Genomic DNA, 25,567 nt, shown 5'->3' with positions numbered 1-25,567 from the left:
ACATAGGAGCAGTATTATAGTAGTTATATTCTTGTACATAGGGGGCAGTATTATAGTAGTTATATTCTTGCACATAGGAGCAGTATTATAGTAGTTATATTCTTGTACATAGGAGCAGTATTATAGTAGTTATATTCTTGTACATAGGGGGAGTATTATAGTAGTTATATTCTTGTACATAGGGGGCAGTATTATAGTAGTTATATTCTTGTACATTGGATGCAGTATTATAGTAGTTATATTCTTGTACATAGGAGCAGTATTATAGTAGTTATATTCTTGTACATAGGAGCAGTATTATAGTAGTTATATTCTTGTACATAAGGGCAGTATTATAGTAGTTATATTCTTGTACATAAGGGCAGTATAATAGTAGTTATATTTTTGTACATAGGAGCAGTATTATAGTAGTCATATTCTTGTACATAGGAGCAGTATTATAGTAGTTATATTCTTGTACATAGGGGGCAGTATTATAGTAGTTATATTCTAGTACATAGGAGCAGTATTATAGTTGTTATATTCTTGTACATAGGGGCAGAATTATAGTAGTTATATTCTTGTACATAGGAGGCGGAATTATAGTTGTTATATTCTTGTACATAGGAGCAGTATTATAGTAGTTATATTCTTGTACATAGTAGGCAGTAATATAGTAGTTACATTCTTGTACATAGGGGTAGCATTATAGTAGTTATATTCCTGTACATAGGAGCAGTATTATAGTAGTTATATTCTTGTACATAGGGAGCAGTATTATAGTAGTTATATTCTTGTACATTGGATGCAGTATTATAGTAGTTATATTCTTGTACATAGGAGCAGTATTATAGTAGTTATATTCTTGCACATAGGAGCAGTATTATAGTAGTTATATTCTTGTACATAAGGGCAGTATTATAGTAGTTATATTCTTGTACATAGGGGTAGCATTATAGTAGTTATATTCCTGTACATAGGAGCAGTATTATAGTAGTTATATTCTTGTACATAGGAGCAGTATTATAGTAGTTATATTCTTGTACATAGGAGGCAGTATTATAGTAGTTATATTCTTGTACATAAGATCAGTATTATAGTAGTTATATTCTTGTACATAGGGAGCAGTGTTATAGTTGTTATATTCTTGTACATAGGAGCAGTATTATAGTAGTTATATTCTTGTACATAGGGGGCAGTATTATAGTAGTTATATTCTTGCACATAGGAGCAGTATTATAGTAGTTATATTCTTGTACATAGGAGCAGTATTATAGTTGTTATATTCTTGTACATAGGGGGAGTATTATAGTAGTTATATTCTTGTACATAGGGGGCAGTATTATAGTAGTTATATTCTTGTACATAAGGGCAGTATTATAGTAGTTATATTTTTGTACATAGAGGGGCAGTATTATAGTAGTTATATTCTTGTACATAGGAGCAGTATTATAGTAGTTATATTCTTGTACATAGGGAGCAGTATTATAGTAGTTATATTCTTGTACATAGGGGCAGTATAATAGCAGTTATATTTTTGTACATAGAGGTGCAGTATTATAGTAGTTATATTCTTGTACATAGGGGCAGTATTATAGTAGTTATATTCTTGTACATAGGGAGCAGTATTATAGTAGTTATATTCTTGTACATAGGGAGCAGTATTATAGTAATTATATTCTTGTATATAGGTGCAGTATTATAGTAGTTATATTCTTGTACATAAGGGCAGTATAATAGTAGTTATATTTTTGTACATAGGAGCAGTATTATAGTAGTCATATTCTTGTACATAGGAGCAGTATTATAGTAGTTATATTCTTGTACATAGGGGGCAGTATTATAGTAGTTATATTCTAGTACATAGGAGCAGTATTATAGTTGTTATATTCTTGTACATAGGGGCAGAATTATAGTAGTTATATTCTTGTACATAGGAGGCGGAATTATAGTTGTTATATTCTTGTACATAGGAGCAGTATTATAGTAGTTATATTCTTGTACAAAGGGGGAAGTAATATAGTAGTTATATTCTTGTACATAGGGGGCAGTATTATAGTAGTTATATTCTTGTACATAGGAGCAGTATTATAGTAGTTATATTCTTGTACATAGGGGCAGTATTATAGTAGTTATATTCTTGTACATAGGAGCAGTATTATAGTAGTTATATTCTTGTACATAGGGAGCAGTATTATAGTAGTTATATTCTTGTACATTGGATGCAGTATTATAGTAGTTATATTCTTGTACATAGGAGCAGTATTATAGTAGTTATATTCTTGTACATAGGAGCAGTATTATAGTAGTTATATTCTTGTACATAAGGGCAGTATTATAGTAGTTATATTCTTGTACATAGGGGTAGCATTATAGTAGTTATATTCCTGTACATAGGAGCAGTATTATAGTAGTTATATTCTTGTACATAGGGGGCAGTATTATAGTAGTTATATTCTTGTACATTGGATGCAGTATTATAGTAGTTATATTCTTGTACATAGGAGCAGTATTATAGTAGTTATATTCTTGTACATAGGAGCAGTATTATAGTAGTTATATTCTTGTACATAAGGGCAGTATTATAGTAGTTATATTCTTGTACATAGGGGTAGCATTATAGTAGTTATATTCCTGTACATAGCAGCAGTATTATAGTAGTTATATTCTTGTACATAGGAGCAGTATTATAGTAGTTATATTCTTGTACATAGGAGGCAGTATTATAGTAGTTATATTCTTGTACATAAGATCAGTATTATAGTAGTTATATTCTTGTACATAGGGAGCAGTGTTATAGTTGTTATATTCTTGTACATAGGAGCAGTATTATAGTAGTTATATTCTTGTACATAGGGGGCAGTATTATAGTAGTTATATTCTTGCACATAGGAGCAGTATTATAGTAGTTATATTCTTGTACATAGGAGCAGTATTATAGTTGTTGTATTCTTGTACATAGGGGGAGTATTATAGTAGTTATATTCTTGTACATAGGGGGCAGTATTATAGTAGTTATATTCTTGTACATAAGGGCAGTATTATAGTAGTTATATTTTTGTACATAGAGGGGCAGTATTATAGTAGTTATATTCTTGTACATAGGAGCAGTATTATAGTAGTTATATTCTTGTACATAGGGAGCAGTATTATAGTAGTTATATTCTTGTACATAGGGGGCAGTATTATAGTAGTTATATTCTTGTACATAGGAGCAGTATTATAGTAGTTATATTGTTGTACATAGGGGCAGAATTATAGTAGTTATATTCCTGTACATAGGAGCAGTATTATAGTTGTTGTATTCTTGTACATAGGGGGAGTATTATAGTAGTTATATTCTTGTACATAGGGGGCAGTATTATAGTAGTTATATTCTTGTACATAAGGGCAGTATTATAGTAGTTATATTTTTGTACATAGAGGGGCAGTATTATAGTAGTTATATTCTTGTACATAGGAGCAGTATTATAGTAGTTATATTCTTGTACATAGGGAGCAGTATTATAGTAGTTATATTCTTGTACATAGGGGCAGTATAATAGTAGTTATATTTTTGTACATAGAGGTGCAGTATTATAGTAGTTATATTCTTGTACATAGGGGCAGTATTATAGTAGTTATATTCTTGTACATAGGGAGCAGTATTATAGTAGTTATATTCTTGTACATAGGGAGCAGTATTATAGTAATTATATTCTTGTATATAGGTGCAGTATTATAGTAGTTATATTCTTGTACATAAGGGCAGTATAATAGTAGTTATATTTTTGTACATAGGAGCAGTATTATAGTAGTCATATTCTTGTACATAGGAGCAGTATTATAGTAGTTATATTCTTGTACATAGGGGGCAGTATTATAGTAGTTATATTCTAGTACATAGGAGCAGTATTATAGTTGTTATATTCTTGTACATAGGGGCAGAATTATAGTAGTTATATTCTTGTACATAGGAGGCGGAATTATAGTTGTTATATTCTTGTACATAGGAGCAGTATTATAGTAGTTATATTCTTGTACAAAGGGGGAAGTATTATAGTAGTTATATTCTTGTACATAGGGGGCAGTATTATAGTAGTTATATTCTTGTACATAGGAGCAGTATTATAGTAGTTATATTCTTGTACATAGGGGCAGTATTATAGTAGTTATATTCTTGTACATAGGAGCAGTATTATAGTAGTTATATTCTTGTACATAGGGGCAGAATTATAGTAGTTATATTCTTGTACATAGGAGGAGGTATTATAGGTGTTATATTCTTGTACATAGGAGCAGTATTATAGTAGTTATATTCTTGTACATAGGGGGCAGTATTATAGTAGTTATATTCTTGTACATAGGGGGCAGTATTATAGTAGTTATATTCTTGTACATAGGGGCAGTATTATAGTAGTTATATTCTTGTACATAGGGGGCAGTATTATAGTAGTTATATTCTTGTACATAGGAGCAGTATTATAGTAGTTATATTGTTGTACATAGGGGCAGAATTATAGTAGTTATATTCTTGTACATAGGAGGCGGAATTATAGTTGTTATATTCTTGTACATAGGAGCAGTATTATAGTAGTTATATTCTTGTACAAAGGGGGAAGTATTATAGTAGTTATATTCTTGTACATAGGGGGCACTATTATAGTAGTTATATTCTTGTACATAGGAGCAGTATTATAGTAGTTATATTCTTGTACATAGGGGCAGTATTATAGTAGTTATATTCTTGTACATAGGAGCAGTATTATAGTAGTTATATTCTTGTACATAGGGGCAGAATTATAATAGTTATATTCTTGTACATAGGAGGAGGTATTATAGGTGTTATATTCTTGTACATAGGAGCAGTATTATAGTAGTTATATTCTTGTACATAGGGGGCAGTATTATAGTAGTTATATTCTTGTACATAGGGGCAGTATTATAGTAGTTATATTCTTGTACATAGGGGCAGTATTATAGTAGTTATATTCTTGTACATAGGGGGCAGTATTATAGTAGTTATATTCTTGTACATAGGAGCAGTATTATAGTAGTTATATTGTTGTACATAGGGGGCAGTATTATAGTAGTTATATTCTTGTACATATGAGGCAGTATTATAGTTGTTATATTCTTGTACATAGGAGCAGTATTATAGTAGTTATATTCTTGTACATAGGAGCAGTATTATAGTAGTTATATTCTTGTACATAGGGAGTAGTATTATAGTAGTTATATTCTTGTACATAGGGGCAGTATTATAGTAGTTATATTCTTGTACATAGGGGGCAGTATTATAGTAGTTATATTCTTGTACATAGGAGCAGTATTATAGTAGTTATATTCTTGTACATAGGAGCAGTATTATAGTAGTTATATTCTTGTACATAGGGGGCAGTATTATAGTAGTTATATTCTTGTACATAGGAGCAGTATTATAGTAGTTATATTCTTGTACATAGGGGCAGTATTATAGTAGTTATATTCTTGTACATAGGGGGCAGTATTATAGTAGTTATATTCTTGAACATAGGAGGCGGTATTATAGTTGTTATATTCTTGTACATAGGGGCAGAATTATAGTAGTTATATTCTTGTACATAGGAGGCGGTATTATAGTTGCTATATTCTTGTACATAGGAGCAGCATTATAGTAGTTATATTCTTGTACATAGGGGCAGTATTATAGTAGCTATATTCTTGTACATAGGGAGCAGTATTATAGTAGTTATATTCTTGTACATAGGGGCAGTATTATAGTAGCTATATTCTTGTACATAGGGGGCAGTATTATAGTAGTTATATTCTTGTACATAGGGGCAGTATTATAGTAGCTATATTCTTGTACATAGGGAGCAGTATTATAGTAGTTATATTCTTGTACATAGGGGCAGTATTATAGTAGCTATATTCTTGTACATAGGGGGCAGTATTATAGTAGTTATATTCTTGTACATAGGGGGAGTATTATAGTAGTTATATTCCTGTACATAGGGGGCAGTATTATAGTAGTTATATTCTTGTACATAGGAGCAGTATTATAGTAGTTATATTCTTGTACATTGGATGCAGTATTATAGTAGTTATATTCTTGTACATAGGAGCAGTATTATAGTAGTTATATTCTTGTACATAGGAGCAGTATTATAGTAGTTATATTCTTGTACATAAGGGCAGTATTATAGTAGTTATATTCTTGTACATAGGGGTAGCATTATAGTAGTTATATTCCTGTACATAGGAGCAGTATTATAGTAGTTATATTCTTGTACATAGGAGCAGTATTATAGTAGTTATATTCTTGTACATAGGGGGCAGTATTATAGTAGTTATATTCTTGTACATAGGGAGCAGTATTATAGTAGTTATATTCTTGTACATAGGGAGCAGTATTATAGTAGTTATATTCTTGTACATAGGGGGCAGTATTATAGTAGTTATACTCTTGTACATTGGATGCAGTATTATAGTAGTTATATTCTTGTACATAAGGGCAGTATTATAGTAGTTATATTCTTGTACATAGGGGTAGCATTATAGTAGTTATATTCCTGTACATAGGAGCAGTATTATAGTAGTTATATTCTTGTACATAGGAGCAGTATTATAGTAGTTATATTCTTGTACATAGGGGGCAGTATTATAGTAGTTATATTCTTGTACATAGGGAGCAGTATTATAGTAGTTATATTCTTGTACATAGGGAGCAGTATTATAGTAGTTATATTCTTGTACATAGGGGGCAGTATTATAGTAGTTATACTCTTGTACATTGGATGCAGTATTATAGTAGTTATATTCTTGTACATAGGAGCAGTATTATAGTAGTTATATTCTTGTACATAGGAGCAGTATTATAGTAGTTATATTCTTGTACATAAGGGCAGTATTATAGTAGTTATATTCTTGTACATAGGGGTAGCATTATAGTAGTTATATTCCTGTACATAGGAGCAGTATTATAGTAGTTATATTCTTGTACATAGGAGCAGTATTATAGTAGTTATATTCTTGTACATAGGAGGCAGTATTATAGTAGTTATATTCTTGTACATAAGATCAGTATTATAGTAGTTATATTCTTGTACATAGGGAGCAGTGTTATAGTTGTTATATTCTTGTACATAGGAGCAGTATTATAGTAGTTATATTCTTGTACATAGGGGGCAGTATTATAGTAGTTATATTCTTGCACATAGGAGCAGTATTATAGTAGTTATATTCTTGTACATAGGAGCAGTATTATAGTAGTTATATTCTTGTACATAGGGGGAGTATTATAGTAGTTATATTCTTGTACATAGGGGGCAGTATTATAGTAGTTATATTCTTGTACATTGGATGCAGTATTATAGTAGTTATATTCTTGTACATAGGAGCAGTATTATAGTAGTTATATTCTTGTACATAGGAGCAGTATTATAGTAGTTATATTCTTGTACATAAGGGCAGTATTATAGTAGTTATATTTTTGTACATAGAGGGGCAGTATTATAGTAGTTATATTCTTGTACATAGGAGCAGTATTATAGTAGTTATATTCTTGTACATAGGGAGCAGTATTATAGTAGTTATATTCTTGTACATAGGGGCAGTATAATAGTAGTTATATTTTTGTACATAGATGTGCAGTATTATAGTAGTTATATTCTTGTACATAGGGGCAGTATTATAGTAGTTATATTCTTGTACATAGGGAGCAGTATTATAGTAGTTATATTCTTGTACATAGGGAGCAGTATTATAGTAATTATATTCTTGTATATAGGTGCAGTATTATAGTAGTTATATTCTTGTACATAAGGGCAGTATAATAGTAGTTATATTTTTGTACATAGGAGCAGTATTATAGTAGTTATATTCTTGTACATAGGAGCAGTATTATAGTAGTTATATTCTTGTACATAGGGGGCAGTATTATAGTAGTTATATTCTAGTACATAGGAGCAGTATTATAGTTGTTATATTCTTGTACATAGGGGCAGAATTATAGTAGTTATATTCTTGTACATAGGAGGCGGAATTATAGTTGTTATATTCTTGTACATAGGAGCAGTATTATAGTAGTTATATTCTTGTACAAAGGGGGAAGTATTATAGTAGTTATATTCTTGTACATAGGGGGCAGTATTATAGTAGTTATATTCTTGTACATAGGAGCAGTATTATAGTAGTTATATTCTTGTACATAGGGGGCAGTATTATAGTAGTTATATTCTTGTACATAGGAGCAGTATTATAGTAGTTATATTCTTGTACATAGGGGCAGAATTATAGTAGTTATATTCTTGTACATAGGAGGAGGTATTATAGGTGTTATATTCTTGTACATAGGAGCAGTATTATAGTAGTTATATTCTTGTACATAGGGGCAGTATTATAGTAGCTATATTCTTGTATATAGAGAGCAGTATTATAGTAGTTATATTCTTGTACATAGGGGCAGTATTATAGTAGTTATATTCTTGTACATAGGGGGCAGTATTATAGTAGTTATATTCTTGTACATAGGGGGCAGTATTATAGTAGTTATATTCTTGTACAAAGGGGGAAGTATTATAGTAGTTATATTTTTGTACATAGGGGGCAGTATTATAGTAGTTATATTCTTGTACATAGGAGCAGTATTATAGTAGTTATATTCTTGTACATAGGGGGCAGTATTATAGTAGTTATATTCTTGTACATAGGAGCAGTATTATAGTAGTAATATTCTTGTACATAGGGGCAGAATTATAGTAGTTATATTCTTGTACATAGGAGGAGGTATTATAGGTGTTATATTCTTGTACATAGGAGCAGTATTATAGTAGTTATATTCTTGTACATAGGGGCAGTATTATAGTAGCTATATTCTTGTATATAGAGAGCAGTATTATAGTAGTTATATTCTTGTACATAGGGGCAGTATTATAGTAGTTATATTCTTGTACATAGGGGGCAGTATTATAGTAGTTATATTCTTGTACATAGGGGGCAGTATTATAGTAGTTATATTCTTGTACATAGGGGCAGTATTATAGTAGTTATATTCTTGTACATAGGGGGCAGTATTATAGTAGTTATATTCTTGTACATAGGAGCAGTATTATAGTAGTTATATTGTTGTACATAGGGGGCAGTATTATAGTAGTTATATTCTTGTACATATGAGGCAGTATTATAGTTGTTATATTCTTGTACATAGGAGCAGTATTATAGTAGTTATATTCTTGTACATAGGAGCAGTATTATAGTAGTTATATTCTTGTACATAGGGAGTAGTATTATAGTAGTTATATTCTTGTACATAGGGGCAGTATTATAGTAGTTATATTCTTGTACATAGGGGGCAGTATTATAGTAGTTATATTCTTGTACATAGGAGCCGTATTATAGTAGTTATATTCTTGTACATAGGAGCAGTATTATAGTAGTTATATTCTTGTACATAGGGGGCAGTATTATAGTAGTTATATTCTTGTACATAGGAGCAGTATTATAGTATTTATATTCTTGTACATAGGGGCAGTATTATAGTAGTTATATTCTTGTACATAGGGGGCAGTATTATAGTAGTTATATTCTTGAACATAGGAGGCGGTATTATAGTTGTTATATTCTTGTACATAGGGGCAGAATTATAGTAGTTATATTCTTGTACATAGGAGGCGGTATTATAGTTGCTATATTCTTGTACATAGGAGCAGCATTATAGTAGTTATATTCTTGTACATAGGGGCAGTATTATAGTAGCTATATTCTTGTACATAGGGAGCAGTATTATAGTAGTTATATTCTTGTACATAGGGGCAGTATTATAGTAGCTATATTCTTGTACATAGGGGGCAGTATTATAGTAGTTATATTCTTGTACATAGGGGCAGTATTATAGTAGCTATATTCTTGTACATAGGGAGCAGTATTATAGTAGTTATATTCTTGTACATAGGGGCAGTATTATAGTAGCTATATTCTTGTACATAGGGGGCAGTATTATAGTAGTTATATTCTTGTACATAGGGGGCAGTATTATAGTAGTTATATTCTTGTACATAGGGGGCAGTATTATAGTAGTTATATTCTTGTACATAGGGGGCAGTATTATAGTAGTTACATTCTTGTACATAGGGGGCTGTATTATAGTAGTTATATTCTTGTACACAGGGGGCAGTATTATAGTAGTTATATTCTTGTACATAGGGGGCAGTATTATAGTAGTTATATTCTTGTACATAGGGGGCAGTATTATGGTAGTTATATTCTTGTACATGGGGGCAGTATTATAGTAGTTATATTCTTGTACATAGGAGCACTATTATAGTAGTTATATTCTTGTACATAGGGGGCAGTATTATAGTAGTTATATTCTTGTACATAGGAGGCAGTATTATAGCTGTTATATTCTTGTACATAGGAGCAGTATTATAGTAGTTATATTATACTACATAGGGGCAGTATTATAGTAGTTATATTCTTGTACATAGGTGGCAGTATTAAAGTAGTTATATTTTTGTACATAGGAGCATTATTATAGTAGTTATATTCTTCTATATAGGAGCAGTATTATAGTAGTTATAATCTTGTACATAGGAGCAGTATTATAGTAGTTATATTCTTGTATATAGGAGCAGTATTATAGTAGTTATATTCTTGTATATAGGAGCAGTATTATAGTAGTTATATTCTTGTATATAGGAGCAGAATTACAGTAGTTATATTTTTCTACATAGGGGGCAGTATTATAGTAGTTATATTCTTGTACATAGGGGGCAGTATTATAGTAGTTATATTCTTGTACATAGGAGCAGAATTATAGTAGTTATATTCTTGTACGTAGGGGCAGTATTATAGTAGCTATATTCTTGTACATAGGGAGCAGTATTATAGTAGTTATATTCTTGTACATAGGGGCAGTATTATAGTAGTTATATTCTTGTACATAGGGGGCAGTATTATAGTAGTTTTATTCTTGTACATAGGGGGCAGTATTATAGTAGTTATATTCTTGTACATAGGGGCAGTATTATAGTAGTTATATTCTTGTACATACGGGGCAGTATTATAGTAGTTATATTCTTGTACATAGGAGCAGTATTATAGTAGTTATATTCTTGTACATAGGGGGCAGTATTATAGTAGTTATATTCTTGTACATATGAGGCAGTATTATAGTTGTTATATTCTTGTACATAGGAGCAGTATTATAGTAGTTATATTCTTGTACATAGGGGCAGTATTATAGTAGTTATATTCTTGTACATAGGGAGTAGCATTATAGTAGTTATATTCTTGTACATAGGAGGCGGTATTATAGTTGTTATATTCTTGTACATAGGGGCAGAATTATAGTAGTTATATTCTTGTACATAGGAGGCGGTATTATAGTTGCTATATTCTTGTACATAGGAGCAGCATTATAGTAGTTATATTCTTGTACATAGGGAGCAGTATTATAGTAGTTATATTCTTGTACATAGGGGAAGTATTATAGTAGTTATATTCTTGTACATAGGAGGCAGTATTATAGTTGTTATATTCTTGTACATAGGAGCAGTATTATAGTAATTATATTATAATACATAGGGGCAGTATTATAGTAGTTATATTCTTGTACATAGGGGGCAGTATTATAGTAGTTATATTTTTGTACATAGGAGCAGTATTATAGTAGTTATATTCTTCTATATAGGGGCAGTATTATAGTAGTTATATTCTTGTACATAGGAGCAGTATTATAGTAGTTATATTCTTGTATATAGGAGCAGTATTATAGTAGTTATATTCTTGTATATAGGAGCAGTATTATAGTAGTTATATTCTTGTATAAAGGAGCAGTATTACAGTAGTTATATTTTTCTACATAGGAGGCAGTATTATAGTAGTTATATTCTTGTACATAGGGGGCAGTATTATAGTAGTTATATTCTTGTACATAGGAGCAGTATTATAGTAGTTATATTCTTGTACATAGGGGCAGAATTATAGTAGTTATATTCTTGTACATAGGAGGCGGTATTATAGTTGTAATATTCTTGTACATAGGAGCAGTATTATAGTAGTTATATTCTTGTACATAGGGGCAGTATTATAGTAGCTATATTCTTGTATAAAGGGAGCAGTATTATAGTAGTTATATTCTTGTACATAGGGGCAGTATTATAGTAGTTATATTCTTGTACATAGTGGGCAGTATTATAGTACTTATATTCTTGTACATAGGGGCAGTATTATAGTCGTTATATTCTTGTACATAGGGGCAGTATTATAGTAGTTATATTCTTGCACATAGGGGGCAGTATTATAGTAGTTATATTCTTGTACATAGGGGCAGTATTATAGTAGTTATATTCTTGTACATAGGGGGCAGTATTATAGTAGTTATATTCTTGTACATAGGAGCAGTATTATAGTAGTTATATTCTTGTACATAGGAGGCAGTATTATAGTAGTTATATTCTTGTACATAGGAGGCAGTATTATAGTTGTTATATTCTTGTACATAGGAGCAGTATTATAGTAGTTATATTCTTGTACATAGGGGCAGTATTATAGTAGTTATATTCTTGTACATAGGAGCAGTATTATAGTAGTTATATTCTTGTACATAGGAGCAGTATTATAGTAGTTATATTCTTGTACATAGGGGGCAGTATTATAGTAGTTATATTCTTGTACATAGGAGCAGTATTATAGTAGTCATATTCTTGTACATAGGGGCAGAATTATAGTAGTTATATTCTTGTACATAGGAGGCGGTATTATAGTTGTTATATTCTTGTACATAGGAGCAGCATTATAGTAGTTATATTCTTGTACATAGGGGCAGTATTATAGTAGCTATATTCTTGTACATAGGGAGCAGTATTATAGTAGTTATATTCTTGTACATAGGGGCAGTATTATAGTAGTTATATTCTTGTACATAGGGGGCAGTATTATAGTAGTTATATTCTTGTACATAGGGGGCAGTATTATAGTAGCTATATTCTTGTACATAGGGGGCAGTATTATAGTAGTTATATTCTTGTACATAGGGGGCAGTATTATAGTAGTTATATTCTTGTACATAGGGGGCTGTATTATAGTAGTTATATTCTTGTACACAGGGGGCAGTACTATAGTTATATTCTTGTACATAGGGGGCAGTATTATAGCAGTTATATTCTTGTACATAGGGGGCAGTATTATAGAAGTTATATTCTTGTACATAGGGGGCAGTATTATAGTAGTTATATTCTTGTACATAGGAGCAGTATTATAGTAGTTATATTCTTGTACATAGGGGGCAGTATTATAGTAGTTATATTCTTGTACATAGGAGGCAGTATTATAGTTGTTATATTCTTGTACATAGGGGGCAGTATTATAGTTGTTATATTCTTGTACATAGGGGGCAGTATTATAGTAGTTATATTCTTGTACATAGGAGGCAGTATTATAGTTGTTATATTCTTGTACATAGGAGCAGTAGTATAGTAGTTATATTATTGTACATAGGCGCACTATTATAGTAGTTATATTCTTGTACATAGGGGGCAGTATTATAGTAGTTATATTTTTGTACATAGGAGCAGTATTATAGTAGTTATATTCTTGTATATAGGGGGCAGTATTATAGTAGTTATATTCTTGTACATAGGGGGCAGTATTATAGTAGTTATATTCTTGTACACAGGGGCAGTATTATAGTAGTTATATTCTTGTACATAGGGGGCAGTATTATAGTAGTTATATTCTTGTACATAGGGGGCAGTATTATAGTAGTTATATTCTTGTACATAGGGGGCAGTATTATAGTAGTTATATTCTTGTACATAGGAGCAGTATTATAGTAGTTATATTCTTGTACATAGGGGGCAGTATTATAGCAGTTATATTCTTGTACATAGGAGGCAGTATTATAGTTGTTATATTCTTGTACATAGGGGGCAGTATTATAGTTGTTATATTCTTGTACATAGGGGGCAGTATTATAGTAGTTATATTCTTGTACATAGGAGGCAGTATTATAGTTGTTATATTCTTGTACATAGGAACAGTAGTATAGTAGTTATATTATTGTACATAGGGACACTATTATAGTAGTTATATTCTTGTACATAGGGGGCAGTATTATAGTAGTTATATTTTTGTACATAGGAGCAGTATTATAGTAGTTATATTCTTGTACATAGGGGGCAGTATTATAGTAGTTATATTCTTGTACATAGGAGCAGTATTATAGTAGTTATATTCCTGTACATAGGGGCAGAATTATAGTAGTTATATTCTTGTACATAGGAGGAGGTATTATAGGTGTTATATTCTTGTACATAGGAGCAGTATTATAGTAGTTATATTCTTGTACATAGGGGCAGTATTATAGTAGCTATATTCTTGTATATAGGGAGCAGTATTATAGTAGTTATATTCTTGTACATAGGGGCAGTATTATAGTAGTTATATTCTTGTACATAGTGGGCAGTATTATAGTAATTATATTCTTGTACATAGGGGGCAGTATTATAGTAGTTATATTCTTGTACATAGGGGCAGTATTATAGTAGTTATATTCTTGTACATAGGGGGCAGTATTATAGTAGTTATATTCTAGTACATAGGAGCAATATTATAGTAGTTATATTCTTGTACATAGGGGCAGTATTATAGTAGTTATATTCTTGTACATAGGAGGCAGTATTATAGTAGTTATATTCTTGTACATAGGAGCAGTATTATAGTGGTTATATTCTTGTACATCGGAGCAGTATTATAGTAGTTATATTCTTGTACATAGGGGGCAGTATTATAGTAGTTATATTCTTGTACATAGGGGCAGTATTATAGTAGTTATATTCTTGTACATAGAGGGCAGTATTATAGTAGTTATATTCTTGTACATAGAGGGCAGTATTATAGTAGTTATATTCTTGTACATAGAGGGCAGTATTATAGTAGTTATATTCTTGTACATAGGGGGCAGTATTATAGTTGTTATATTCTTGTACATAGGGGGCAGTATTATAGTAGTTATATTCTTGTCCATAGAAGTAGTATTATAGTAGTTATATTCTTGTACATAGGGGGCAGTATTATAGTAGTTATATTCTTGTACATAGGAGCAGTTTTATAGTAGTTATATTCTTGTACATAGGGGCAGTATTATAGTAGTTATATTCTTGTACATAGGGGGCAGTATTATAGTAGTTATATTCTTGTACATAGGGAGCAATATTATAGTAGTTATATTCTTGTACATAGGGAGCAGTATTATAGTAGTTATATTCTTGTACATAGGGGGCAGTATTATAGTAGTTATATTCTTGTACATAGGGGGCAGTATTATAGTAGATATATTCCTGTACATAGGGAGCAGTATTATAGTGGTTATATTCTTGTACATAGGGGCAGTATTATAGTAGTTATTTTCTTGTACATAGGGGCAGTATTATAGTAGTTATATTCTTGTACATAGGGGGCAGTATTATAGTAGATATATTCTTGTACATAGGGGGCAGTATTATAGTAGATATATTCTTGTACATGGGGGCAGTATTATAGTAGTTATATTCTTGTACATAGGGGGCAGTATTATAGTAGTTATATTCTTGTACATAGGGGGCAGTATTATAGTAGATATATTCCTGTACATAGGGAGCAGTATTATAGTGGTTATATTCTTGTACATAGGGGCAGTATTATAGTAGTTATTTTCTTGTACATAGGGGGCAGTATTGTAGTAGTTATATTCTTGTACATATGAGCAGTATTATAGTAGTTATATTCTTGTACATAGGGGCAGTATTATAGTAGTTATATTCTTGTACATAGGGGCAGTATTATAGTAGTTATATTCTTGTACATAGGGGGCAGTATTATAGTAGTTATATTCTTATACATAGGGGCAGTATTATAGTAGTTATATTCTTGTACATAGGGGCAGTATTATAGTAGTTATATTCTTGTACATAGGGGGCAGTATTATAGTAGATATATTCCTGTACATAGGGAGCAGTATTATAGTGGTTATATTCTTGTACATAGGGGCAGTATTATAGTAGTTATTTTCTTGTACATAGGGGGCAGTATTGTAGTAGTTATATTCTTGTACATAGGAGCAGTATTATAGTAGTTATATTCTTGTACATAGGGGCAGTATTATAGTAGTTATATTCTTGTACGTAGGGGGCAGTATTATAGTAGTTATATTCTTATACATAGGGGCAGTATTATAGTAGTTATATTCTTGTACATAGGGGCAGTATTATAGTAGTTATATTCTTGTACATAGGGGGCAGTATTATAGTAGTTATATTCTTATACATAGGGGCAGTATTATAGTAGTTATATTCTTGTACATAGGGGCAGTATTATAGTAGTTATATTCTTGTACATAGGGGCAGTATTATAGTAGTTATATTCTTGTACATAGGGGGCAGTATTATAGTAGTTATATTCTTATACATAGGGGCAGTATTATAGTAGATATATTCCTGTACATAGGGGGCAGTATTATAGTAGATATATTCCTGTACATAGGGAGCAGTATTATAGTAGTTATATTCTTGTACATAGGGGCAGTATTATAGTAGTTATATTCTTGTACATAGGAGCAGTATTATAGTAGTTATATTCTTGTACATAGGGGGCAGTATTATAGTAGTTATATTCTTGTACATAGGAGCAGTATTATAGTAGTTACATTCTTGTACATAGGGGCAGTATTATAGTAGTTATATTCTTGTACATAGGGGGCAGTATTATAGTAGTTATATTCTTGTACATAGGGAGCAATATTATAGTAGTTATATTCTTGTACATAGGGGCAGTATTATAGTAGTTATATTCTTGTACATAGGAGCAGTATTAGAGTAGTTATATTCTTGTACATTGGGGGCAGTATTATAGTAGATATATTTTTGTACATAGGGGGCAGTATTATAGTAGTTATATAGTGTCCCAGGCTGTGTCAAAGAACCCCCTTCCCTTCGGAAGGCAAGGGATAATCCTAGGGGGTCCTATGCACTATCCATGGTTTGTCCCCATGGCGTCCCCCCTGACAAGGGCATAGCTATCCCTGGCTGTCCCTCTGTGCTTCCCGACACGTTTCTCCAGCAAAGCTTCATCAGGGGAACTTAGCAGATATTCATATGTCCAAAAGGAAAAGAGCATTGAAAACCCTGTCTGCACTGCGCCTTACAACCACTATAGCACCTTAGGGATATTGCCTGCCTTCCGAGTAGTTTTCATTTCATGTATAGATAATTTGTTAATGACAGGATTGACCCATTCATTGCTGCTGGATCACGTTCTACAATACTTCTTGTTGTCACTTACCCTTTTCACTGGGTCTAAAAAGATCTTGGTGTAAAACAGTTGATCACTGACATCATCCGCCCCGTCCCAGTCCGCCACCAGTTTATGCAGATATGAAGCATAACCTATGAAAGCTGGAAGCAGGTGGAAGGGAATAATCAGAACAAATGACATAAAACTTCCCCTGAAAAGGAACTGAAACAAGTGGCGATTGTTCCTTGAGCTCCGGATTCCAAGTGAAGAAAACCTCAGAGCGGCACAGATCGAGGTTAAAGCCCCCCGCAGAGAACAATGGCTCCTTAGTGAATAGTGGGGGGTCCCGGTTCATGTGTAATTAGGACAATTAATGAGCGTATACCTGCGGAGCCTAGGAAGCGCTTGCCCTCTCGCACAGATGGGTACTTGGGCTCCAGACGCCGCTCAGGATAAGCTATTGCTTCTGCTGAGAAAACCACTTTACTTTTATTCTGCTTGAACTTCTTGAGGAGCTCGGCCGGACTTGAGGCCAAGACGGTGTCATAACTGTGAAATTATAAAAGTAATGTAAGAAAAAGCGAGAATCTGTGACACCATATACCTCATATATCAACATGGGGCTGGGGGTCTCTCTTTTGCTCATACCTTTCAGTGAAGAGGATGACGAGGTCTTCATTATCTGCATGCTCCTCCAAAGCGGTTTTCAGGAGTCGGACTTTCTGGCCATCCCCGTGCCATTCTTCTCCATGACCCAGCACCTGCAGTCAAATTAGGAACGGAGAATTAAAGATCCTTAAACTTTTCTTTTCTAAAGTAGTGCACTATTGTGATTAGGTTAAGAGTTACTGGGACCCCCAGCATCAGAGGTCATTTCTGTGGAATATCTCACCAAGCGCGACATCTCCACAGGTAAAGCATCGCATTGAAGAATATTATTGATATTGCCATTTGCTGAATCCTTACAGCTCGTAGCATACACACTGTACAAGGCTACGTTCACACCTTGCGTTTTTGTTGTGTTTTTTTATCTGCAGGCAAAACCTGCTCTCTTGGCAGTAAAGAAGATGCTTACAAAACCAGGTTTTGCTGCGTTTTTTTGCTGCATTTTTCCTACTTTTCTTTGCTGCGTTTTTATTATCTCTTGTGCATGCTGATAAAGTTTAGTGCCCACCCCCCCCCCCAAAAAAAACATGATGCAACCTCCTTAGGTTTTTGCACCAAAAACACAGCAAATCCTGATACCTGCAATTTTTGATGTGTTTTTGCACTTACTCATTGCTTTCTGTGGGTGAAAAAAAACACTGCAAAAAACGCCGAACGAAGTGACATGGTGCAGTTTGCAAAAATGCAGCAGTTTTCTGCAACAAAAACCAATGTTCTGAAATCTCATAGGTTTTGCTGTAAAACGCAGCTTAAAATTTGCATAAAAAAGCAAAAAAAAAAAGCAGCATAAACACAAAGTGTGAACATAGCCTTAAGGTATATGTGCATGCGGTGTCTTTTTCAGGCACATTCTCCCTGAAAAAGCATGTAAAAATATCTAAGCATATGCACTGCAATGTCAAAATGGCTTGCTGTGCATATGTTACATTTTTATCAGCTTGTACAAACTGCTTCAGGCTTCAAAAGTCTTGAAGCATCTAAACAAAGGGACTTGACTATTCTTTAGGCGACTTCCGATGACTAAATTCTATATCCAGTTAAAAAAAAAGCAAAAATGACAACAAAAAAGGCGACAAAAAAAAAAGGAAAACGCCGCCAGTGTTCTGAATCCTCATCTGCTTCAAAAATTCAGTGTATTCCGCTGTACATACTCTTAGGATTCAGCTCTATAATCTTTCCAAATGCTTGAAGCAAGCAGAGATCTTACAAACTGTTGGGCAGGAAGGGTAAAATCTGCAGATATCGTCACCATATTTTATTTAAACAAAACTTTGCGCCCCTTTAATGTCCAGAACGAGTTCATCCACAGAACAAAAATTAGTACATTTTTTCCTTTGTCTTTGTTCATTGCTACTTTGGGCTACATATTTTTTGCTGTTTGTTTTTGTCAGTCTTGAAGTATTTCCTCTGTCAGTCTTGGAATTCCTCCTCAAGATGCCCTGAGGGTCAGAAGCCGTTGTTCACACACCTTCACTTTGTAGTTGAAGCACTGCGCCGATCTCTGGAATCTTCTGAAGCCGTCTGTCTCTTCTGTGGCCACAGTTAAGACCAAAAGATTGTCTGGAAGACAAGAGAAGGATAAATGAGGGGAAAGTAGTCATCATCCACGAAGATAAGACCCCAGAATGTAGGGTCTGCTAAAATCACTGCTGTCCCTACACGACCGGGACTGACGGAAATAGATACTTTTTTTCTCGTAAGGAAACATTGAGGTCACACAAAAGAAGTGTAAAAGTGTCATTGCCATCTTAGTTATCACTCATCTGCAAGACAGCTGATAACTTTCTGCCCGAGACCCCACCAATCCCTAAAAGGGGGCTCCTTATTTGAATGGAGCGATGTCTTTGCATTCATGATGCCACTCAATTCATGGCCGTCTCCGGTTGTCCCAGAGACAATAAACCAAGCGATGGTGCACAAGAATGGCCGTTACTACATTCAAAGAGGAGCCCCCATACTCAGGATCAGTGGGGGTCCCAACGGTGATACCCACAGTAATCAGTAAGTTATCCCCTATCCTCTGGATAAGTAAGAAATTGCTAAGATGATAACCCTTCTTGCAACACGTGGGGACCAATTTTCCAGTGAGGGCTAAAAATTAAATGCCTTATCAACATGAATGACGATGATGATAGGGGGGGGGGTTGGGGGTTCAGTGCTGGGACCCCCACGTAGCTCAAGAATGGGGATGCCTATTCTCCATCCGTCGCCAGAAAAGAAGTCACCATGTACAGTGGTGTGTAAAAGTGTTTGCCCCTTTCCTGATTTCTTATTCTTTTGCATGTTGGTCACACTTTAATATATTTACATTTCTTTTGTGATCTAAAACATTTGACAAAGAGAAGATTTGAAATTAAGGTCTGCATTATTTTATATACATGTTTTCGCCGTTTGTGGATAATGTGTCACGGGTTTGTCAGAGGTGACAGACAGTCGCCCTGCAGTTGGTTGCAGGAGATCTCTACGTTTGGCATTACAGACATCTTCTTAGATGAGAGGCTGTCTCTATGACATAGCGGCTGCCTCCTCTGGCTAATTATCTCCCTGGCCTGGGTGAATAAATACCTGCTGTGTACAAAGGGAGGTGCCGGCGATATTCATTACTACTTGTGAGGATTTAGCAAGAGCGGTACTTCGTCTTCTCTGGAGCTTGAGGTCAAGTGCGCATTTGTCTGGAGTTCGTCTAAAGCTAAGCATTCTCCCCCTGTTTGTCTACCCTTGTTGTCTACAGAGTTTAGTGGAGATCGACTAGTGCTCATCGCCTCCCTTCCCTAGCCTTAGGGAAAGTCAGGGCGAGGCACGAGTGTGGCGATTGACGAGGAGCCAATATAGGGACGGTAGTTGAGAAAGGGTGGCACTAGACCAGACTAGGAGGTCTCCACTTCCCCCTTTCCCTAGAGTCTGGGCTCCCTTTCCCTCTGTGTAGCACTAAGTCCTTACCATACCTGGCGTGACATAATGGCTCTTACTGTTCACTGGAGTCCCAAATCTTTAGAAATGGCTTTTAACCTTTTCCAGACTTATAGATCTCAATTGCTTTGTTTCTAATTTTTTCCTGAATTTCTTTGGATCACAGCATGATTTCTAGCTTTTGAGGATCTTTTGGTCTACTTCACTTTGTCAGGCGGGTCCTATTTAAGTGTTTTATTGATTGAGAATAAGTGTGGCAGTAATAAGGCCTATGTGTGGCTAGGGAAATTGAACTCAGCTTTCCAAACCACAGTTAATTTATGTTTTAAGGTGGGGGTGGGGCAATCACTTTTTCACACAGGGCCCTGTAGGTTTGGATTTCTTTTTCCCTTAATAATAAATACCTTCATTTAAAAACTGCATTTTGTGTTTACTTGTGTTATCTTTGTTTAATATTTAAATTTGTTTTGTGACCTGAAATATTTAAGTGTGACAAACATGTAAAAGAATAAGAAATCAAGAAGGGGGCAAAGACTTTCACACCACTATAAGTACATTGTCTTTGCCAAATTGGAAATACAGAGTCAGCCCAGTCCTACGTCATTACAGAAAAGTCATCTTGTCACCGACATTTAGTCTCTTTCTCTTTAGTGACACAACTTGAATCCGTAAATGGTCACTGAACAAAGTATCTCTCCCCTCCATCGCTGCTGTACATCTATAATAAAACTTTGTCCCAGCCGAGGATTATTGGATTTTTTTTTTTTATAAGTCTAGTGTAGGACAAGGAAGGTATTTATGGCCGGCTGCGCCCTTTAAAGTGTGAGGTTACAGCTGTGAGCAGATTTTGCTGTTATCGGTGGGCTGCCCAGAGCCGGCGCTTCCTGCAGTGATGGGGAATGAATGGCTCCATTCTATTCATCACATTCTACACCCAGTCGAAAAAATCCTCCTCCGAAAATGACCTGTGTATCTTATACAATACCTCAACCTCCCTGGAGGAAGATGATTTAGCTGCACCCGTCTGCAAGATGTTGCCTTATAAAGCTACAGTGACATGCAAAAGTTTGGGCACCCTTGGAGATTTGTGTGCTCAGATAACTTTGCCCAAGATTTTCAGATTTTAATTAACCTGTTAGGATTATGGCTTGTTCACTATCATCGTTAGGAAAGACCAGGTGATGCAAATAGAAACAAGTCCTGTGGGCCGATGAGGTTAAAATAGAAAGCTTTGGCCACAATGATCACAGGTATGAGTGGAGAAAAAAGGGCACAGAAATTCAAGAAAAGAACATCCCGCCAACCATTAAGCATGGGGGTGGATCAATCATGCTTTTGGGTTGTGTTGCAGCCAATGGCACGGGGAACATTTCACTGGTAGAGGGAAGAATGGATTCAATGAAATTTCAACAAATTCTTGATGCAAACATAACACCATCTGTAAAATAGTAGGAGTTGAAAAGAAGATGGCTTCTACAAATGGATAATAATCCTAAACACACTTCACAATCCACAATAGACAACCTCAAAAGGTGCAAGCTGAAGGTTTCACAATGGCCCTCACAGTCCCCTGATCTGAACATCATTGAAAATCTGTGGCCAAAACTCAAGATAGCAGAGGATGCAAGACGCCCCAGGAATCTCACAGAACTGGAAGAATTGTCCAAGGAAGATGGATGAAAATGCCTCAAACAAGAACTGAGACTCTTGTCTGGCTACAAAGTGTTTACAAGCTGTGATACTTGCAAAAGGGGGCGCAACTAAGTACTAACCATGCAGGGTGCCCAAACTTTTACATGCCACAGCATGTGCATGTGCTGTGAGTGGGCTTTTTTTTTCAAAAATGACTTTTACCCACTTTCCCCTATTACTGAAATCAGTTTTGCTTGTAATAGAAATAAGGTTCGGTTCAGGCGCAGACGCTCAGGAGGTTTGAGCCCAATGGTGACCACTGTCAGGATGGATGCCGAAGCATCTGTCCACCATAGAGGACTTATTCCTTTGCAATGTTCTCTGGTTATTAAATGGGTATTAGGAGGCCCCAATATTATCTATTTCTGTAAATGAGCGCCATGCAATACAACATTTCCCACATGATTTTGCCATCACTACCTGTTCACCCCAGGGACTTGGACTATCTGCACATTGAGTTTTTGGAGCAGGTGTACTTTAAAAAAAAAAAAAAAAAAAGCCTGAAAAATTGCTTAAAAAATATTTGAAAAACTGTAAACCAACTTAATGTTCATATATTCAGTCTATTGAGTGATTTTTTTTATTATTATTATTATTATTATTATTATTAACTCTTCTATTGTTATATGCACTTGTCCTCTTTGGCACTGGCAGCATTTATATTCAGGAAATAGAGTCTGCAGATATTCTGCGATGTCTGAGCGTTTCATTGACCAAATCAGTGAATCATTGCAAAGGCATATAATGTGGACTTTGCCTATAGGATCTTAGTGTAAAAGAAAAAATATATTATATTATATATAATTTGCACTGATATCGACCACCCTGATGGAGGCCAAACAACCCTCAACCTCAGTCAAAGTGCATGGAGTCCTATGTATACATTAGACCCTGTTCACATCATATTCCAAGATCTCCAGATATATATCTCTGATGGACGCCTGTGATGTATCCCACTGTATTGACACATAGCAGGATATGTTACCAATAGACTGTAATAAAAACAATGTATATGTTCTGCACTATGTCCAAGGAAGATGGATGAAAATGCCTCAAACAAGAACTGAGACTCTTGTCTGGCTACAAAGTGTTTACAAGCTGTGATATTTGTAAACACTTTGTACTTGTACTTGTGTTACAACACGTACTCATTATAATCTATGGTGTTACTCAAATGTCCTATTTTTTTTTTCCGGTATCACGAATAAAAGGGGCTGATACTTATCTATGGGTCTGGGTAAAACACATCCAGCAGACGGAAGGCATCGATGTACAATCCATGTGCAATGGATAGGAGAAGTTTTGTCATTTCTTTATCCATCCGTGAAAAATACTGATGGTTAAAAACAGACACACTGATCCAAAACACTGATGACACCGGTACTAATTTTTCACGGACATGTGAATGAGGCCTTAGATTGTAATGTTTTAAGTGATTTCGTACCCCCCCAAAAAAACTGTCCCAACGCTGTTTTGGCACCTGTAGTGTAAATGGAGACCTATGGATGACTCCGGTGACTCTGCCGGGAGTTTTTCCTGATGTATGAACCAAACCGAATAAAATGTGAACATTAATTTACAGTCACAATTTACTGACAACCTCCCTGAATTCTCAAGTGTTGTTGTGGCCCCTGAGATCTATCCTGGTGGGCCACAATGCTTCTGCATCTATCGAAATCAGTGAATGCACATGTCCATATAAATGTGTCCAAATCAAACAATCATCCATCATCCAAGAGATCTCAGGGTCTGCATCTGGGATAGTATGAAGCTGCCGAGGTGCGCCCCTTTAACATGTGTCAGGTACAGACCCAGAACCTGTGGAGCACCGCAGGGCCGATGATACGTCTATGGTTCACTATAGGACTATCCCTGGCCGCGGTCCTACCTGGGATCTGTTAGTTCCATCCTTTAATAATGCTAATCACAAAAACATAGAGGTGGGAGTGAGAGCCGCACAGAGTCTGTCTGACGCCCCCCATATTAGTACCACGCTCAGGTTACCTATAGAAATAACTGGTCCGGGATTATCCCACCGTTATAGATTGACTCCCTGGAAACCAGGCATTTAATATCATCCTCATGCAGAGTATCTTACAACTGGAAACCAAGAGGTTCTGCAGCAGCAGCTGCTATTCGGAATCCAATATATAACAGACAGAACTGCAAATCCCAGCATTCCAGAATTCCTGCCCATGAGATGAATGTCCCCCAGTGTATTTAGGGAAGAGCAATGTTTAACTATTTGTATCCAGGATGGCGCCAATGTAACCTCTTCTGTATGTGACATTGTGAGAACAAAGTAAGAGAAGGAAGACAAAGTGCTGTGCAGAGTCCTCTGATGCCCACCACACATGGTTGTGTGATAGAAGAGACCCCCCTGTCACATGTGTCTAATACACAGGGGGCTACACATGTGACACCAGGGATACTAAATATACAGATTCCTACCAGCAATGGCCAAATACCATAACTCACCCCCTGGGCTGGAGCCAAGGGCCCCCAGGGCCACACAGCTGAGGAGCACCGAGCTCAGGAGCCCCAGGAACATGTCGCACCGTCCACAGCAGCTTCCACTAGAATCCCAGGGACCCCCTGCCTCCCCCCAGCACTCTGCCACGCAATGACCACGCCCTCTGCTGACGTCGCTCAGGGACACACTCTCAGCTGATTGGCCCAAAAAAAGTTCAGAAAGCCCCGCCCACAAGTCATGACTAGGAAAACTTTGGAAACTTTTTCGCTCCCACTACTGCGAGTTACAGGGTTAATAGAAAGATTCTGGAAAATTAGAAGAATTTTTTTACCTCCTGTTTAAATTGTCATCTGGAGAATTGCAGAAGGATCCAAACCTAGGAAAAGGAACTGGCTTCATAGGATGCTAGAGTTTTCCAGACACCTGGCCAGAGGCTGCAGAGCCAGGACAGTAATAACTAAAGCTTCTGTGCAGGAAGGGGGGGAGGGGATGAGTGACAGCTCTGCAGTGCAGAATGCAGCTCACAGTGTTACCTAGATAGAGAATGAGGAGTGCAAAGCACAAAGCAAAAGCAGCAGCCACGTCTGTATGCAGGGACAGATGAGCCACTTCCTG

At 35.0% G+C, this 25,567-nt stretch overlaps 1 protein-coding gene across 1 annotated transcript in view; it reads right to left on the bottom strand.

Moving 5' to 3' along the window:
* The window catches only part of PLOD1 (procollagen-lysine,2-oxoglutarate 5-dioxygenase 1), a 71,961-nt gene extending 46,823 nt beyond the window's left edge, over positions 1 to 25,138 (bottom strand). Inside the window, exons 1-5 of the mRNA XM_073657237.1 lie at positions 24,958 to 25,138; positions 19,346 to 19,437; positions 17,860 to 17,972; positions 17,597 to 17,760; positions 17,260 to 17,372 (exon numbers count right to left, since the gene is read on the bottom strand). Coding sequence (XP_073513338.1) covers positions 17,260 to 17,372; positions 17,597 to 17,760; positions 17,860 to 17,972; positions 19,346 to 19,437; positions 24,958 to 25,030 — 555 coding nt within the window. The 5' untranslated portion in view covers positions 25,031 to 25,138. The remainder of the gene's footprint in view (positions 1 to 17,259; positions 17,373 to 17,596; positions 17,761 to 17,859; positions 17,973 to 19,345; positions 19,438 to 24,957) is intronic.
* Positions 25,139 to 25,567: the final 429 nt, after the last annotated feature.

Source organism: Phyllobates terribilis, unplaced genomic scaffold (genome assembly GCF_046119375.1).
Source record: "Phyllobates terribilis strain yellow unplaced genomic scaffold, ASM4611937v1 Scaffold_12__6_contigs__length_324123572, whole genome shotgun sequence".
NCBI classification, from domain to species: domain Eukaryota; kingdom Metazoa; phylum Chordata; class Amphibia; order Anura; family Dendrobatidae; genus Phyllobates; species Phyllobates terribilis.
Note: the sequence above shows the minus strand (reverse complement) of the source record. Positions and strands in the feature narration are given on the sequence as shown.